The 20,371-nt window shown below is 49.1% G+C and overlaps 1 protein-coding gene across 1 annotated transcript in view; it reads right to left on the bottom strand.

The window, feature by feature from the left end:
- LOC306917864 (centrosomal protein of 170 kDa-like) overlaps nucleotides 1-19,686 on the bottom strand; it is a gene marked incomplete at both ends in the record, with an annotated part of 39,453 nt that extends 19,767 nt beyond the window's left edge. The window contains 4 exons of the mRNA XM_079530761.1: nucleotides 6,030-6,086; nucleotides 11,638-11,718; nucleotides 17,773-17,862; nucleotides 19,582-19,686. Of these exons, the coding sequence (XP_079386887.1) occupies nucleotides 6,030-6,086; nucleotides 11,638-11,718; nucleotides 17,773-17,862; nucleotides 19,582-19,686 (333 nt within the window). The remainder of the gene's footprint in view (nucleotides 1-6,029; nucleotides 6,087-11,637; nucleotides 11,719-17,772; nucleotides 17,863-19,581) is intronic.
- Nucleotides 19,687-20,371: the final 685 nt, after the last annotated feature.

Here is a 20,371-nt window from a genome sequence, read left to right as displayed (position 1 = left end):
TTCACTCACGCTGTCTTCACTCACGCTGTCTTCACTCACACTGTCTTCACTCACGCTGTCTTCACTCACGCTGTCTTCACTCACGCTGTCTTCACTCACACTGTCTTCACTCACGCTGTCTTCACTCACGCTGTCTTCACTCACGCTGTCTTCACTCACACTGTCTTAACTCACGCTGTCTTAACTCACACTGTCTTCACTCACGCTGTCTTCACTCACGCTGTCTTCACTCACACTGTCTTCACTCACACTGTCTTAACTCACGCTGTCTTCACTCACGCTGTCTTCACTCACACTGTCTTCACTCACACTGTCTTCACTCACACTGTCTTCACTTGCAGAATTAGATTTATTGAGCAACGTTTGGGTGGTTCAGACCTTCATCAGGCATCATGCGTGAAGACAGTGTGCCTTTTTTAATAAGTCGAAACACAAACAAGTCACATGGAATCCGATTTGTATTTAATTGTTGGGGTGGTTAGATCACAGGGCGGCTGTGGCTCAGGAGCTCGTCTGGCGTTACCAGACTGTTGACTCTCGCAATTTCCAAATGCTTCCATCATACAGTCTGGAGCAACGGAGGAGCTGTCATGAGTCAAATATAAAGCGGAAGTGGAGCCTCCTCGCCAATAGAAAACATCTGAGCATATATAGCTTGTTGCTTAGCAGAAAAGGAAATACAAAAATAAGCTTCCGTTACTCAGCTCATGGGGCTGTAGGTCCAGACTCTATATAGCATTCCTTACTCAGCTCATGGGGCTGTAGGTCCAGACTCTATATAGCATTCCTTACTCAGCTCATGGGGCTGTAGGACCAGCTCATGGGGCTGTAGGTCCAGACTCTATATAGCATTCCTTACTCAGCTCATGGGGCTGTAGGTCCAGACTCTATATAGCATTCCTTACTCAGCTCATGGGGCTGTAGGTCCAGACTCTATATAGCATTCCTTACTCAGCTCATGGGGCTGTAGGTCCAGACTCTATATAGCATTCCTTACTCAGCTCATGGGGCTGTAGGTCCAGACTCTATATAGCATTCCTTACTCAGCTCATGGGGCTGTAGGTCCAGACTCTATATAGCATTCCTTACTCAGCTCATGGGGCTGTAGGTCCAGACTCTATATAACATTCCTTACTCAGCTCATGGGGCTGTAGGTCCAGACTCTATATAGCATTCCTTACTCAGCTCATGGGGCTGTAGGTCCAGACTCTATATAGCATTCCTTACTCAGCTCATGGGGCTGTAGGTCCAGACTCTATATAGCATTCCTTACTCAGCTCATGGGGCTGTAGGTCCAGACTCTATATAGCATTCCTTACTCAGCTCATGGGGCTGTAGGACCAGCTCATGTGGCTGTAGGACCAGCTCATGGGGCTGTAGGACCAGCTCATGGGGCTGTAGGACTAGCTCATGGGGCTGTAGGTCCAGCTCATGGGGCTGTAGGTCCAGACTCTATATAGCATTCCTTACTCAGCTCATGGGGCTGTAAGTCCAGCTCATGGGGCTGTAGGACCAGCTCATGGGGCTGTAGGTCCAGCTCATGGGGCTGTAGGTCCAGCTCATGGGGCTGTAGGTCCAGCTCATGGGGCTGTAGGTCCAGACTCTATATAGCATTCCTTACTCAGCTCATGGGGCTATAGGTCCAGACTATATAGCATTCCTTACTCAGCTCATGGGGCTGTAGGTCCAGACTCTATATAGCATTCCTTACTCAGCTCATGGGGATGCAGGTCCAGACTCTAGCATTCCTTACTCAGCTCATGGGGCTGTAGGACCAGCTCATGGGGCTGTAGGTCCAGACTCTATATAGCATTCCTTACTCAGCTCATGGGGCTGCAGGTCCAGACTCTATATAGCATTCCTTACTCAGCTCATGGGGCTGTAGGTCCAGCTCATGGGGCTGTAGGTCCAGCTCATGGGGCTGTAGGTCCAGACTCTATATAACATTCCTTACTCAGCTCATAGGGCTGTAGGTCCAGACTCTATATAGCATTCCTTACTCAGCTCATGGGGCTGTAGGTCCAGACTCTATATAGCATTCCTTACTCAGCTCATGGGGCTGCAGGTCCAGACTCTGTATAGCAATCCTTACTCAGCTCATGGGGCTGTAGGACCAGCTCATGGGGCTGTAGGTCCAGACTCTATATAGCATTCCTTACTCAGCTCATGGGGCTGTAGGTCCAGACTCTATATAGCATTCCTTACTCAGCTCATGGGGCTGCAGGTCCAGACTCTATATAGCATTCCTTACTCAGCTCATGGGGCTGTAGGACCAGCTCATTGGGCTGTAGGTCCAGCTCATGGGGCTGTAGGTCCAGCTCATGGGGCTGTAGGACCAGCTCATGGGGCTGTAGGTCCAGCTCATGGGGCTGTAGGTCCAGCTCATGGGGCTGTAGGTCCAGACTCTATATAGCATTCCTTACTCAGCTCATGGGGCTGTAGATCCAGACTCTATATAGCATTCCTTACTCAGCTCATGGGGCTGTAGATCCAGACTCTATATAGCATTCCTTACTCAGCTCATGGGGCTATAGGTCCAGACTCTATATAGCATTCCTTACTCAGCTCATGGGGCTGTAGGTCCAGACTCTATATAGCATTCCTTACTCAGCTCATGGGGCTGTAGGTCCAGACTCTATATAGCATTCCTTACTCAGCTCATGGGGCTGTAGGTCCAGACTCTATATAGCATTCCTTACTCAGCTCATGGGGCTGCAGGTCCAGACTCTATATAGCATTCCTTACTCAGCTCATGGGGCTGTAGGACCAGCTCATGGGGCTGTAGATCCAGACTCTAGATAGCATTCCTTACTCAGCTCATGGGGCTGTAGATCCAGACTCTATATAGCATTCCTTACTCAGCTCATGGGGCTATAGGTCCAGACTCTATATAGCATTCCTTACTCAGCTCATGGGGCTGTAGCTCCAGACTCTATATAGCATTCCTTACTCAGCTCATGGGGCTGTAGGTCCAGACTCTATATAGCATTCCTTACTCAGCTCATGGGGCTGTAGGTCCAGACTCTATATAGCATTCCTTACTCAGCTCATGGGGCTGTAGGTCCAGACTCTATATAGCATTCCTTACTCAGCTCATGGGGCTGCAGGTCCAGACTCTATATAGGATTCCTTACTCAGCTCATGTGGCTGTAGGACCAGCTCATGGGGCTGTAGGTCCAGCTCATGGGGCTGTAGGTCCAGACTCTATATAGCATTCCTTACTCAGCTCATGGGGCTGTAGATCCAGACTCTATATAGCATTCCTTACTCAGCTCATGGGGCTGTAGATCCAGACTCTATATAGCATTCCTTACTCAGCTCATGGGGCTATAGGTCCAGACTCTATATAGCATTCCTTACTCAGCTCATGGGGCTGTAGGTCCAGACTCTATATAGCATTCCTTACTCAGCTCATGGGGCTGTAGGTCCAGACTCTATATAGCATTCCTTACTCAGCTCATGGGGCTGTAGGTCCAGACTCTATATAGCATTCCTTACTCAGCTCATGGGGCTGCAGGTCCAGACTCTATATAGCATTCCTTACTCAGCTCATGGGGCTGTAGGACCAGCTCATGGGGCTGTAGATCCAGACTCTAGATAGCATTCCTTACTCAGCTCATGGGGCTGTAGATCCAGACTCTATATAGCATTCCTTACTCAGCTCATGGGGCTATAGGTCCAGACTCTATATAGCATTCCTTACTCAGCTCATGGGGCTGTAGGTCCAGACTCTATATAGCATTCCTTACTCAGCTCATGGGGCTGTAGGTCCAGACTCTATATAGCATTCCTTACTCAGCTCATGGGGCTGTAGGTCCAGACTCTATATAGCATTCCTTACTCAGCTCATGGGGCTGCAGGTCCAGACTCTATATAGGATTCCTTACTCAGCTCATGTGGCTGTAGGACCAGCTCATGGGGCTGTAGGTCCAGACTCTATATAGCATTCCTTACTCAGCTCATGGGGCTGTAGGTCCAGCTCATGGGGCTGTAGGTCCAGCTCATGGGGCTGTAGGTCCAGCTCATGGGGCTGTAGGACCAGCTCATGGGGCTGTAGGACCAGCTCATGGGGCTGTAGGTCCAGCTCATGGGGCTGTAGGTCCAGACTCTATATAGCAATCGGAGATTGTGGAATAGTTGTCTGGCTACGCAAGACTACTCAGGAGGTAGAACAGGTCGTCCAATGATCCAATGGGTCGGCGGTTCTAATCCCGGCTCCTCCTCCTGTCCACATGTCGAAGTGTCCTTGGGCAAGACACTGAACCCTACATTGCCTCCAATGAGTCGGTCGGTGTGAGCTCGCCACCGTCGGTGTGTGAATGTGGGAAGTGAGGACGCTGGCGTCGACTGTTCGCCGCTTCACCTCCCAATGTATGAATGAATGGACCTTCACCTCCCAATGTATGAATGAATGGACCTTCACCTCCCAATGTATGAATGAATGAACCTTCACCTCCCAACGTATGAATGAATGAACCATTGTAAAGCGCTTTGAGTAGGCACGTAGTGCATAGAAAAGCGCTATAAAATGCAATTCATTATCGCAGACTGAGACGGATCTCCTGAAATCAGATTTGAAACCACCTCTGAATGTGAAACCACCTCTGAATGTGAAACCACCTCTGAATGTGAAACCACCTCTGAATGTGAAACCACCTCTGAATGTGAAACCACCTCTGAATGTGAAACCACCTCTGAATGTGAAACCACCTCTGAATGTGAAACCACCTCTGAATGTGTCTCAAGTCACATTTGTAAGAAATCAGATTCCATGTGTTTGTGTTCAGACTTGTGTTCAGAGTTAACCCATTCTGGGCGGGAACCCCTTTTGGTGTTTTAAGCACTATGTCATTAATTTAGCTATTGCAAAATAGCAGATCTACAAGCTCATAGCGTGCCGCGCTACGAGCTTGTAGATCTGCTATTTTTTTAAATCTTGAAAATGTGGCACAAATCTTTGAATATTATATTCTTTCAGAGCGAACGTTTTTAACTCAAATCTCTGCTTTTGGGGGGGGGGGGTCAGTGGCCAATTACGTAATTTTCGGGGTCCTTGACAGTGAAATAGTTTGAGCACCACTGATAGGTTGTGCTATAGGCTACATAGGTTATTCAGAAAACTGTCATAATTTAGAATACTTTTTTTTTTAAGAATCTGGTCTCAGGTCTACATTAGATTTGGCTGCCAGTGAAAGCCGAACGGGACCCAATTCACAGTGGTGGAAAGTAACTAAGTACTTTTACTTAAGTACTGTACTTAAGTACAATTTTGAGGTATTTGTACTTTACTTGAGCATTTCCAATACTTTTACTTCTACTCCACTACATCTCAGAGCCACAATTTGTACTTTGACTTCACTACAATTATTTGAAAACTTTAGTTACTAGATTTAAATTTTGATTAGAAAACATACATCCTATACATTTCGGCCATTTGAAAATAGCCGATCTACAAGCTCTCGCAACGCGACGCATTGAGAGCTTGTATATCGGCTATTTTCAATAGATTTTGTACACATTTTGAACTTGTGAAATGGGACATTCTGCAATATGAATACTTTTACTTTTAGTACTTTAAGTACATTTTGATGCTGGATACTTTTGTACTTTTACTCAAGCACAATTTCAATTCCGTACTTTGACTTGTAGTTCTAAATTGGCAGTATTGGTACTTGTACTTAAGTAAAAACAATTGAGTACTTTTTTTCCACCACTGCTAGGGGCGACTCACACCTTCGCAACAGGTTGATGTATGCTTGTTGTATGAGATGTATAGCTGATGCAAGCTCGCAATGCATTTCCAATGGGAGTCACATTTGTGTTGTATGAGGGAGTCGAAACACAGCCGAAAGCCATACAACACAAATGTTGTGTCAAACCATGTGACTCCCATTGGAAATGCATTGCGAGCTTGCATCAGCTATACATCTCATACAACAAGCATGCATCAATGTTGTATGCTAGATGTAAAGGTGTGAGTCGGGCCCTAGTCATTCACCACAACAACCTCAGCATGCCGTCGGTCCAACCTTGAGCGCCTCCTCTGGAACGTGCAGCTCCCCTCGGACCACGGTGAACAGGTTAGTATGTGGAACACACAGGGTTAAGGAGAAGTGTTGTTTTCCTCGACTAAAACTAAGACGAACAATGTCCGTCGACTACCTTGTTTTCACTGACGAAAACTACATGGAAACTACATGAAAACTAAGCCATGGTGACTAAAACTAAGACTAATGTATTGACAATGTCGTCAACAGCTAAAAACTAGACTAAAATGTTATGAAGGGACTAGTGGACAAGAGGTCCACTAGGAAGGGACTAGTGGACAAGAGATCCAGTATGAGTCATTTTACACTTGGTTGCATGCTGAAAATAGCCGATCTACAAGCTCACAACGTGTCACGCTGCGACGCGTTGTGAGCTTGTAGATCAGCTATTTTCAGCAAGTGTAAAAACAGTCATTACGACGGCATCAAGGCCCGCCAAAATACATTGTAGTCGACAAAATCAACTGTAGATCTAGTCGACTAAAATCTTATGACATTTAGTCGACTAAAACTAGACTAACACTAAGACATTCCAGGTGACTAAAATGTGACTAAAACTAAATTAAAACTATTCGAGATACTATGACTAAAACTAAAATCAAAATGTGCTGCCAAAAACAACACTGTTAAGGAGAAGAAAAACTAACTCTTTGCAGGACAACGACAGAGGCTCAAACTGAGGACAACAACAGAGCCTCAAACTGAGGACAACGACAGAGCCTCAAACTGAGGACAACAACAGAGCCTCAAACTGAGGACAACGACAGAGCCTCAAACTGAGGACAACAACAGAGCCTCAAACTGAGGACAACGACAGAGCCTCAAACTGAGGACAACAACAGAGCCTCAAACTGAGGACAACGACAGAGCCTCAAACTGAGGACAACAACAGAGCCTCAAACTGAGGACAACAACAGAGCCTCAAACTGAGGACAACGACAGAGGCTCAAACTGAGGACAACGACAGAGCCTCAAACTGAGGACAACAACAGAGGCTCAAACTGAGGACAACAACAGAGCCTCAAACTGAGGACAACAACAGAGCCTCAAACTGAGGACAACAACAGAGGCTCAAACTGAGGACAACGACAGAGCCTCAAACTGAGGACAACAACAGAGGCTCAAACTGAGGACAACAACAGAGGGTCAAACTGAGGACAACGACAGAGGCTCAAACTGAGGACAACGACAGAGGCTCAAACTGAGGACAACGACAGAGCCTCAAACTGAGGACAACGACAGAGGCTCAAACTGAGGACAACGACAGAGCCTCAAACTGAGGACAACGACAGAGCCTCAAACTGAGGACAACGACAGAGGCTCAAACTGAGGACAACGACAGAGCCTCAAACTGAGGACAACAACAGAGGCTCAAACTGAGGACAACAGAGGCTCAAACTGAGGACAACAACAGAGCCTCAAACTGAGGACAACAACAGAGGCTCAAACTGAGGACAACAGAGGCTCAAACTGAGGACAACAACAGAGCCTCAAACTGAGGACAACAGAGGCTCAAACTGAGGACAACAACAGAGCCTCAAACTGAGGACAACAACAGAGGCTCAAACTGAGGACAACGACAGAGGCTCAAACTGAGGACCACGACAGAGGCTCAAACTGAGGACCACGACAGAGCCTCAAACTGAGGACAACAACAGAGGCTCAAACTGAGGACAACGACAGAGGCTCAAACTGAGGACCACGACAGAGCCTCAAACTGAGGACAACAACAGAGCCTCAAACTGAGGACAACGACAGAGCCTCAAACTGAGGACAACAACAGAGCCTCAAACTGAGGACAACGACAGAGGCTCAAACTGAGGACAACGACAGAGCCTCAAACTGAGGACAACAACAGAGCCTCAAACTGAGGACAACAACAGAGCCTCAAACTGAGGACAACGACAGAGCCTCAAACTGAGGACAACAACAGAGCCTCAAACTGAGGACAACAACAGAGCCTCAAACTGAGGACAACAACAGAGCCTCAAACTGAGGACAACGACAGAGGCTCAAACTGAGGACAACGACAGAGCCTCAAACTGAGGACAACGACAGAGCCTCAAACTGAGGACAACGACAGAGCCTCAAACTGAGGACAACAACAGAGCCTCAAACTGAGGACAACGACAGAGCCTCAAACTGAGGACAACGACAGAGCCTCAAACTGAGGACAACGACAGAGCCTCAAACTGAGGACAACGACAGAGCCTCAAACTGAGGACAACGACAGAGCCTCAAACTGAGGACAACGACAGAGCCTCAAACTGAGGACAACAACAGAGCCTCAAACTGAGGACAACGACAGAGCCTCAAACTGAGGACAACGACAGAGCCTCAAACTGAGGACAACAACAGAGCCTCAAACTGAGGACAACGACAGAGGCTCAAACTGAGGACAACGACAGAGCCTCAAACTGAGGACAACGACAGAGCCTCAAACTGAGGACAACGACAGAGGCTCAAACTGAGGACAACAACAGAGGCTCAAACTGAGGACAACGACAGAGGCTCAAACTGAGGACAACGACAGAGGCTCAAACTGAGGACAACCACAGAGGCTCAAACTGAGGACAACAACAGAGCCTCAAACTGAGGACAACGACAGAGGCTCAAACTGAGGACAACAACAGAGGCTCAAACTGAGGACAACGACAGAGGCTCAAACTGAGGACAACGACAGAGGCTCAAACTGAGGACAACCACAGAGGCTCAAACTGAGGACAACAACAGAGCCTCAAACTGAGGACAACAACAGAGCCTCAAACTGAGGACAACGACAGAGGCTCAAACTGAGGACAACAACAGAGGCTCAAACTGAGGACAACGTCAGAGGCTCAAACTGAGGACAACGACAGAGCCTCAAACTGAGGACAACAACAGAGGCTCAAACTGAGGACAACAACAGAGGCTCAAACTGAGGACAACAACAGAGGCTCAAACTGAGGACAACAACAGAGGCTCAAACTGAGGACAACGACAGAGGCTCAAACTGAGGACAACGACAGAGGCTCAAACTGAGGACAACGACAGAGCCTCAAACTGAGGACAACAACAGAGGCTCAAACTGAGGACAACAACAGAGGCTCAAACTGAGGACAACAACAGAGGCTCAAACTGAGGACAACAACAGAGGCTCAAACTGAGGACAACAACAGAGGCTCAAACTGAGGACAACGACAGAGGCTCAAACTGAGGACAACGACAGAGGCTCAAACTGAGGACAACGACAGAGCCTCAAACTGAGGACAACGACAGAGGCTCAAACTGAGGACAACGACAGAGGCTCAAACTGAGGACAACGACAGAGGCTCAAACTGAGGACAACGACAGAGGCTCAAACTGAGGACAACCACAGAGGCTCAAACTGAGGACAACAACAGAGCCTCAAACTGAGGACAACGACAGAGGCTCAAACTGAGGACAACGACAGAGGCTCAAACTGAGGACAACAACAGAGGCTCAAACTGAGGACAACAACAGAGCCTCAAACTGAGGACAACAACAGAGGCTCAAACTGAGGACAACAACAGAGGCTCAAACTGAGGACAACGACAGAGGCTCAAACTGAGGACAACAACAGAGGCTCAAACTGAGGACAACGACAGAGCCTCAAACTGAGGACAACGACAGAGCCTCAAACTGAGGACAACAACAGAGCCTCAAACTGAGGACAACGCCAGAGGCTCAAACTGAGGACAACAACAGAGGCTCAAACTGAGGACAACAACAGAGGCTCAAACTGAGGACAACGACAGAGGCTCAAACTGAGGACAACGACAGAGGCTCAAACTGAGGACAACGACAGAGGCTCAAACTGAGGACAACGACAGAGGCTCAAACTGAGGACAACGACAGAGGCTCAAACTGAGGACAACGACAGAGGCTCAAACTGAGGACAACGACAGAGGCTCAAACTGAGGACAACGACAGAGGCTCAAACTGAGGACAACGACAGAGCCTCAAACTGAGGACAACAACAGAGGCTCAAACTGAGGACAACGACAGAGCCTCAAACTGAGGACAACGACAGAGGCTCAAACTGAGGACCACGACAGAGGCTCAAACTGAGGACAACGACAGAGCCTCAAACTGAGGACAACAACAGAGCCTCAAACTGAGGACAACAACAGAGGCTCAAACTGAGGACAACGACAGAGGCTCAAACTGAGGACAACAACAGAGCCTCAAACTGAGGACAACAACAGAGGCTCAAACTGAGGACAACAGAGGCTCAAACTGAGGACAACAACAGAGCCTCAAACTGAGGACAACAACAGAGCCTCAAACTGAGGACAACAACAGAGGCTCAAACTGAGGACAACAGAGCCTCAAACTGAGGACAACAACAGAGCCTCAAACTGAGGACAACAACAGAGCCTCAAACTGAGGACAACAACAGAGGCTCAAACTGAGGACAACAACAGAGCCTCAAACTGAGGACAACAACAGAGGCTCAAACTGAGGACAACAGAGGCTCAAACTGAGGACAACAACAGAGCCTCAAACTGAGGACAACAACAGAGGCTCAAACTGAGGACAACAACAGAGCCTCAAACTGAGGACAACAACAGAGGCTCAAACTGAGGACAACAGAGCCTCAAACTGAGGACAACAACAGAGCCTCAAACTGAGGACAACAACAGAGCCTCAAACTGAGGACAACAACAGAGGCTCAAACTGAGGACAACAACAGAGGCTCAAACTGAGGAAAACAACAGAGCCTCAAACTGAGGACAACAACAGAGGCTCAAACTGAGGACAACAACAGAGCCTCAAACTGAGGACAACAACAGAGGCTCAAACTGAGGACAAAGACAGAGCCTCAAACTGAGGACAACAACAGAGCCTCAAACTGAGGACAACAACAGAGCCTCAAACTGAGGACAACAACAGAGGCTCAAACTGAGGACAAAGACAGAGCCTCAAACTGAGGACAACAACAGAGCCTCAAACTGAGGACAACAACAGAGCCTCAAACTGAGGACAACAACAGAGGCTCAAACTGAGGACAAAGACAGAGCCTCAAACTGAGGACAACAACAGAGGCTCAAACTGAGGACAACAACAGAGCCTCAAACTGAGGACAACAACAGAGGCTCAAACTGAGGACAAAGACAGAGCCTCAAACTGAGGACAACAACAGAGCCTCAAACTGAGGACAACAACAGAGCCTCAAACTGAGGACAACAACAGAGGCTCAAACTGAGGACAAAGACAGAGCCTCAAACTGAGGACAACAACAGAGGCTCAAACTGAGGACAAAGACAGAGCCTCAAACTGAGGACAACAACAGAGGCTCAAACTGAGGACAAAGACAGAGCCTCAAACTGAGGACAAAGACAGAGGCTCAAACTGAAGCCTCATCTATTATGGAACAGGAAGGGTACAGTGAGCTTTCAGAGCCCTTTCCACAACAGATAACGTTACCGTGTGTGTGTGTGTGTGTGTGTGTGTGTGTGTGTGTGTGTGTGTGTGTGTGTGTGTGTGTGTGTGCGCGCGTGCGTGCGCGTGATGACCTTGTGACTCACAGCAGCGTGGACTGATCAATAACATGAAGAAAGGAACGCACGCGTATTGGTAAAAGGATATCGTATCCGAACCTCAGTTTGTCGTCCATTTTCAACGTGACGTACGTCTGCTCCTGGATCCGGACGTCGTTGACGAACGTCTGCGAACACAGTTTGAGGAAATGGGTTATGACGGTATATCCAACATATGGGATGGATTCTGTACGGGCCATATATGGAGCGTGTCTTGAGTGTTGTACAGGGTTTGATGAGGTCAGATCAACATATGTCAGAATAGGTCAGTGCCATATATGGAGATCTAAGGGTGGCAGCGGAGGCAGTGTCTCGAGTGTACATTTTTACAGATTAACTAATAGATTATATATCATACGTTTAGAATGATGGAATTTGCGTACATTTTGTATCATCGTATCTGACCTGTGCCTGTCGGCCACCGGCCGGCCTACTTGGGAACGATGCAAGTTGGGAACCAAGTATGCAAAACTCGTCATAGCACCCGTTTTCACCATCTGTCCCATATGGAGATCTCTGTATCTGTCTGTCTGCCTCTGTCTGAAGAGTGCAAGCTGACTGTGAAAAGTGGACTGGTTAAGTAATCAAATGGCAGCATGCAGGGTTGGCCAATGCAATCATTTGAGGCTGGGAATTCTACAGGTGAGGGGACTTAAGCGATATTCTGCTTTATCGGTGGTGAGGTGACCACCGCAACTACAACATGACGTCACGGAGCCGTGGTGAACAGGGCTGGACTGGGACAAAAATTCGGCCCGGGCATTTTCGCGTGAATTTGGCCCAGACCGGCCCACCACAACCAGCGCGCAGATAGGCAACATAATATTATGTGGCCCCCCCCCTGCACTGCACCGCCGGGGGGGGTCAGGGGGGGCGCTACCCCAGAATGGCAGCACGCCCGGACCTTTCCTGGTGGCCTGCCGCCTATTGGCCTGCCTGCCTGTCAAAAAACCCTACGGTCGCGGCCCACCGGGAAAATGCCCGGTATGCCCTGTGGCCAGTCCAGCCCTGGTGGTGAAGAGCAAACCACCGCCACCGCCCCAGCCCTTCTCTCTGTTTTTACTCACCACCGCTCCACGTTATTACAGCCCTGGTGGTCACCTCGCCACCGGAGCGGTGGTCACCTCGCCACCGGAGCGGTGGTCACCTCACCACCGGAGCGGTGGTCACCTCATCACCGTAGCGGTGGTCACCTCGCCACCGGAGCGGTGGTCACCTCGCCACCGGAGCAGTGGTCACCTCGCCACCGGAGCGGTGGTCACCTCGCCACCGGAGCGGTGGTCACCTCGCCACCGGAGCGGTGGTCACCTCGCCACCGGAGCGGTGGTCACCTCACCACCGGAGCGGTGGTCACCTCACCACCTCACCTCACCTCACCTCACCACCCTGTGGTGGTGTAGAACGCGTGTGTCAGATTTGAAGTCGGTGGGGCGAACGGTTCGAGAGTTACGTGGCTTACAGACGTACAAACGTTGTACATGTGAGATGTACATACACACGTGTATGTACGTCACGTGAAGCCCAACACACACCGTCTGTGAAGCGGGTGCGCAGCGACGCGGCACAGCAACACCCACAGGACGGGGCGCGCTACCGCGCGGCTGGCCAGCCACGCCCACGGATTCCCGGATGGAGGCCGCGCGGCAACGCCTGGAAAATAGAACAGCGGCGTATCGGAGCGTCAGGCGAGGCGTGAACGCGCGCCAGTGCGCATCTGACGCCGCCGGTGTGGGATAGGTTCATTGAAGATAACGGAGGCGGCTGTTTTGACGCGTGTGTGTTGGGCTTGAGACGTGGTGCATATTTATTATAATATATCTTACGACAATTAATTGGAGTACTATGGTCAACCAAGAGCCTTAGATATAGACAGAGTTAGACATAGACTTCTATTGGCTTCAGTCCAATGGAGGCTCTCCTACATAGACTTCTATTGGCTTCAGTCCAATGGAGGCTCTCCTACATAGACTTATATTGGCTTCAGTCCAATGGAGGCTCTCCTGCATAGACTTCTATTGGCTTCAGTCCAATGGAGGCTCTCCTACATAGACTTCTATTGGCTTCAGTCCAATGGAGGCTCTCCTGCATAGACTTCTATTGGCTTCAGTCCAATGGAGGCTCTCCTACATAGACTTCTATTGGCTTCAGTCCAATGGAGGCTCTCCTACATAGACTTCTATTGGCTTCAGTCCAATGGAGGCTCTCCTACATAGACTTCTATTGGCTTCAGTCCAATGGAGGCTCTCCTACATAGACTTCTATTGGCTTCAGTCCAATGGAGGCTCTCCTACATAGACTTCTATTGGCTTCAGTCCAATGGAGGCTCTCCTACATAGACTTCTATTGGCTTCAGTCCAATGGAGGCTCTCCTACATAGACTTCTATTGGCTTCAGTCCAATGGAGGCTCTCCTACATAGACTTCTATTGGCTTCAGTCCAATGGAGGCTCTCCTACATAGACTTCTATTGGCTTCAGTCCAATGGAGGCTCTCCTACATAGACTTCTATTGGCTTCAGTCCAATGGAGGCTCTCCTACATAGACTTCTATTGGCTTCAGTCCAATGGAGGCTCTCCTACATAGACTTCTATTGGCTTCAGTCCAATGGAGGCTCTCCTACATAGACTTCTATTGGCTTCAGTCCAATGGAGGCTCTCCTACATAGACTTCTATTGGCTTCAGTCCAATGGAGGCTCTCCTACATAGACTTCTATTGGCTTCAGTCCAATGGAGGCTCTCCTACATAGACTTCTATTGGCTTCAGTCTAATGGAGGCTCTCCTACATAGACTTCTATTGAGAATGGGGACCGGAAGTATAGGCAGAAATGCATTGGAGTTAAAATAGCTCTTATTTGCGCCGCCCTCGTTGAAAACAATGTATTTCCAACTCCAGCTTGTCTCAGTTCAGGCTGCATGAACAGCGCTCGAGCGCTCGGTTTCTGACCCCTCAATGTCGTAACTCTTCTATTAGATGGCTCTGGGTCAACCTAATTTGGATAATGACAAAGCTCCCTTCTGTTATAATTCGAGTACAGTATGCACAACCGATGCTTGTATGTATTATACAGCAAAAGCACTACAGTAGAATCTACAGTATAGTGTACTGTTTAGTAACTAAAGACAGATACAGGAACACACTCACCCCATTCAGACTGCCCAGGTCCTTACAGACAGATACAGGAACACACTCACCCCATTCAGGCTGCCCAGGTCCTTACAGGAACACACTCACCCCATTCAGACTGCCCAGGTCCTTACAGACAGATACAGGAACACACTCACCCGATTCAGGCTGCCCAGGTCCTTACAGACAGATACAGGAACACACTCACCCCATTCAGGCTGCCCAGGTCCTTACAGACAGATACAGGAACACACTCACCCCATTCAGGCTGCCCAGGTCCTTACAGACAGATACAGGAACACACTCACCCCATTCAGACTGCCCAGGTCCTTACAGACAGATACAGGAACACACTCACCCCATTCAGGCTGCCCAGGTCCTTACAGACAGATACAGGAACACACTCACCCCATTCAGACTGCCCAGGTCCTTACAGACAGATACAGGAACACACTCACCCCATTCAGACTGCCCAGGTCCTTACAGACAGATACAGGAACACACTCACCCCATTCAGACTGCCCAGGTCCTTACAGACAGATACAGGAACACACTCACCCCATTCAGACTGCCCAGGTCCTTACAGACAGATACAGGAACACACTCACCCCATTCAGGCTGCCCAGGTCCTTACAGACAGATACAGGAACACACTCACCCCATTCAGACTGCCCAGGTCCTTACAGACAGATACAGGAACACACTCACCCCATTCAGACTGCCCAGGTCCTTACAGACAGATACAAGAACACACTCACCCCATTCAGACTGCCCAGGTCCTTACAGACAGATACAGGAACACACTCACCCCATTCAGACTGCCCAGGTCCTTACAAACAGATACAAGAACACACTCACCCCATTCAGACTGCCCAGGTCCTTACAGAAAGACACTCACCCCATTCAGACTGCCCAGGTCCTTACAGAAACACACTCACCCCATTCAGACTGCCCAGGTCCTTACAAACAGTTACAGGAACACACTCACCCCATTCAGACTGCCCAGGTCCTTACAAACAGATACAAGAACACACTCACCCCATTCAGACTGCCCAGGTCCTTACAGACAGATACAAGAACACACTCACCCCATTCAGACTGCCCAGGTCCTTACAAACAGTTACAGGAACACACTCACCCCATTCAGACTGCCCAGGTCCTTACAGAAAGACACTCACCCCATTCAGACTGCCCAGGTCCTTACAAACAGTTACAGGAACACACTCACCCCATTCAGACTGCCCAGGTCCTTACAAACAGATACAAGAACACACTCACCCCATTCAGACTGCCCAGGTCCTTACAGACAGATACAAGAACACACTCACCCCATTCAGACTGCCCAGGTCCTTACAGACAGATACAGGAACACACTCACCCCATTCAGACTGCCCAGGTCCTTACAGACAGATACAAGAACACACTCACCCCATTCAGACTGCCCAGGTCCTTACAGACAGATACAGGAACACACTCACCCCATTCAGACTGCCCAGGTCCTTACAGGAACACACTCACCCCATTCAGACTGCCCAGGTCCTTACAGACAGATACAGGAACACACTCACCCCATTCAGACTGCCCAGGTTCTTACAGAAACACACTCACCCCATTCAGACTGCCCAGGTCCTTACAGACAGATACAGGAACACACTCACCCCATTCAGACTGCCCAGGTCCTTACAGACAGATACAGAAACACACTCACCCCATTCAGACTGCCCAGGTCCTTACAGACAGATACAGAAACACACTCACCCCATTCAGACTGCCCAGGTCCTTACAGACAGATACAAGAACACACTCACCCCATTCAGACTGCCCAGGTCCTTACAGACAGATACAAGAACACACTCACCCCATTCAGACTGCCCAGGTCCTTACAAACAGATACAGGAACACACTCACCCCATTCAGACTGCCCAGGTCCTTACAGACAGATACAAGAACACACTCACCCCATTCAGACTGCCCAGGTCCTTACAAACAGATACAGGAACACACTCACCCCATTCAGACTGCCCAGGTCCTTACAGGAACACACTCACCCCATTCAGACTGCCCAGGTCCTTACAGACAGATACAAGAACACACTCACCCCATTCAGACTGCCCAGGTCCTTACAGACAGATACAGGAACACACTCACCCCATTCAGACTGCCCAGGTCCTTACAGACAGATACAGGAACACACTCACCCCATTCAGACTGCCCAGGTCCTTACAGACAGATACAGGAACACACTCACCCCATTCAGACTGCCCAGGTCCTTACAGACAGATACAAGAACACACTCACCCCATTCAGACTGCCCAGGTCCTTACAGACAGATACAGGAACACACTCACCCCATTCAGACTGCCCAGGTCCTTACAAACAGATACAAGAACACACTCACCCCATTCAGACTGCCCAGGTCCTTACAGAAAGACACTCACCCCATTCAGACTGCCCAGGTCCTTACAGAAACACACTCACCCCATTCAGACTGCCCAGGTCCTTACAAACAGTTACAGGAACACACTCACCCCATTCAGACTGCCCAGGTCCTTACAAACAGATACAAGAACACACTCACCCCATTCAGACTGCCCAGGTCCTTACAGACAGATACAAGAACACACTCACCCCATTCAGACTGCCCAGGTCCTTACAAACAGTTACAGGAACACACTCACCCCATTCAGACTGCCCAGGTCCTTACAGAAAGACACTCACCCCATTCAGACTGCCCAGGTCCTTACAAACAGTTACAGGAACACACTCACCCCATTCAGACTGCCCAGGTCCTTACAAACAGATACAAGAACACACTCACCCCATTCAGACTGCCCAGGTCCTTACAGACAGATACAAGAACACACTCACCCCATTCAGACTGCCCAGGTCCTTACAGACAGATACAGGAACACACTCACCCCATTCAGACTGCCCAGGTCCTTACAGACAGATACAAGAACACACTCACCCCATTCAGACTGCCCAGGTCCTTACAGACAGATACAGGAACACACTCACCCCATTCAGACTGCCCAGGTCCTTACAGAAACACACTCACCCCATTCAGACTGCCCAGGTCCTTCACCTTGTGCTCGTCTACTCCCGGCTCATAGTTGATGACGGCGTGCTGTTTGTCGACACTGCGGGACTGAATCACACCAAATCAGATGAATCATTTCTAATCCATGTTAATCTCCGCGTGATAATCTGGACAGATTATAATCCATTCATGCACATTAACCACTTGTTGGTGTTTTAAAGCATTATGTTATACTTTAGCTATTGAAAAAATAGCTCAAATAGCTCATAGCGCGGCACCGAGTGCCGCGTTACGAGCTTGTGTAGATCTGCTATTGTTTTTTTTAAATCGTTAAAATGTGGCACAAATCTTTGAATATAATATTCTTTCAGAGCAAACGTTTTTATGTCAAATCTTTGCGTCCCTGGAACAACATATTTCCAGATGGGGGTCCGTGGCCAAGATAATTCTGGGGGTCCTTGACGTGAAGAAGGTTGAGCACCACTGACACAGAAACATGGGTTTTAAAGGTTGAGCACCACTGACACAGAAACATGGGTTTTAAAGGTTGAGCACCACTGACACAGAAACATGGGTTTTAAAGGTTGAGCACCACTGACACAGAAACATGGGTTTTAAAGGTTGAGCACCACTGACACAGAAACATGGGTTTTTCAGAAAACTGTTATGATTTACAATACATTTTTTTTAAAGAATTGGCCTCAGGTCTAAATGGGTTAATACACTGAGACTCCAGCACCGAGTGGGCCAGTTCTGAGTGGGCCAGTTCTCTCACCTGTAGCATGAGTTCACAGTCGTCCAAACGAGTGGTCCAGTTCTCTCACCTGTAGCACCGAGTGGGCCAGTTCTCTCACCTGTAGCACCGAGTGGGCCAGTTCTCTCACCTGTAGCATGAGTTCAGAGTCGTCCCACCGAGTGGGCCAGTTCTCTCACCTGTAGCATGTAGCATGTAGCATGAGTTCACAGTCGTCCCAACGAGTGGGCCAGTTCTCTCACCTGTAGCATGAGTTCACAGTCGTCCCACCGAGTGGGCCAGTTCTCTCACCTGTAGCATGAGTTCAGTCGTCCCAACGAGTGGGCCAGTTCTCTCACCTGTAGCATGTAGCATGTAGCATGAGTTCACAGTCGTCCCAACGAGTGGGCCAGTTCTCTCACCTGTAGCATGTAGCATGTAGCATGAGTTCACAGTCGTTCCAACGAGTGGGCCAGTTCTCTCACCTGTAGCATGAGTTCACAGTCGTCCCAACGAGTGGGCCAGTTCTCTCACCTGCAGCATGAGTTCACAGTCGTCCCAACGAGTGGGCCAGTTCTCTCACCTGTAGCATGAGTTCACAGTCGTCCCAACGAGTGGGCCAGTTCTCTCACCTGTAGCATGAGTTCACAGTCGTTCCAACGAGTGGGCCAGTTCTCTCACCTGTAGCATGAGTTCACAGTCGTTCCAACGAGTGGGCCAGTTCTCTCACCTGTAGCATGAGTTCACAGTCGTCCCACCGAGTGGGCCAGTTCTCTCACCTGTAGCATGTAGCATGTAGCATGTAGCATGAGTTCACAGTCGTCCCAACGAGTGGGCCAGTTCTCTCACCTGTAGCATGAGTTCACAGTCGTTCCAACGAGTGGGCCAGTTCTCTCACCTGTAGCATGAGTTCACAGTCGTTCCAACGAGTGGGCCAGTTCTCTCACCTGTAGCATGAGTTCACAGTCGTCCCAACGAGTGGGCCAGTTCTCTCACCTGTAGCATGAGTTCACAGTCGTTCCAACGAGTGGGCCAGTTCTCTCACCTGTAGCATGAGTTCACAGTCGTTCCAACGAGTGGGCCAGTTCTCTCACCTGCAGCATGAGTTCACAGTCGTCTCGGCCCACGAAGATCATCTCCCTGGGGAGGCGGTGGCGAGTGTTCCCGCCACTCACCAGGAACCAGGACGTCAGACTCATCTCTGCTTCGGGAAGCTCAGCCCGCCGCTCCGCTCTGCGCAGCTACAGCATCCTGTGAATCGATCAATAATAGTGTTACGCTGGGATCATGGGGTGATAAAATGTATTCTAATTGTTGTTATTGCAATTTACGAGCTGCGTTCGCTTCCCGCGTTTGCGCGTCTTACTTGTAAGTACTATAGTCATTCAGATGAGGGCACGCGCTCACGCCCATGCGTGCGTGTGAAAAGGTGGCAGCGTGTTGAGGGCGAGCTGGTGGTGCGGGGCCAAACTTTTGGTTTGAAATCTTAACAACCATCCACACCTGTTGGAATTACACCATCGTTGATCGTCAATGCCACGCTAAGGTGCTAAAGTAAGACTCATGTTGCAGATACTGTGGAATGTTATATGTCTGATCGCTTCGATCAAGCGTACAATTTACAATTTAGGCATTTAGCAGACATTTAGCAGACGCTCTTAACCCATACTGCCTCCTGCTGGACGCAGAGCCAACCGCAGACTGCCGAGGCTATTGCTGAACACACTCCACTGACATCCTGTTTGGACATCTTAATGCTAAATAAATAGCGCCAATGCTAGCGAGCTAAAATGAAGCCATCCTTGCTCTAGAAAGCGCCAATGTTTCCATCTAGACCACCCGATAATCAGCAAAGACCTCCGTAGATTAGGAGTTATTCAGCTT

This window comes from Electrona antarctica, assembly GCF_951216825.1.
Source record: "Electrona antarctica genome assembly, contig: scaffold_615, whole genome shotgun sequence".
NCBI classification, from domain to species: Eukaryota; Metazoa; Chordata; class Actinopteri; order Myctophiformes; family Myctophidae; genus Electrona; species Electrona antarctica.
This window is presented reverse-complemented; position numbering and strand designations above follow the sequence as displayed.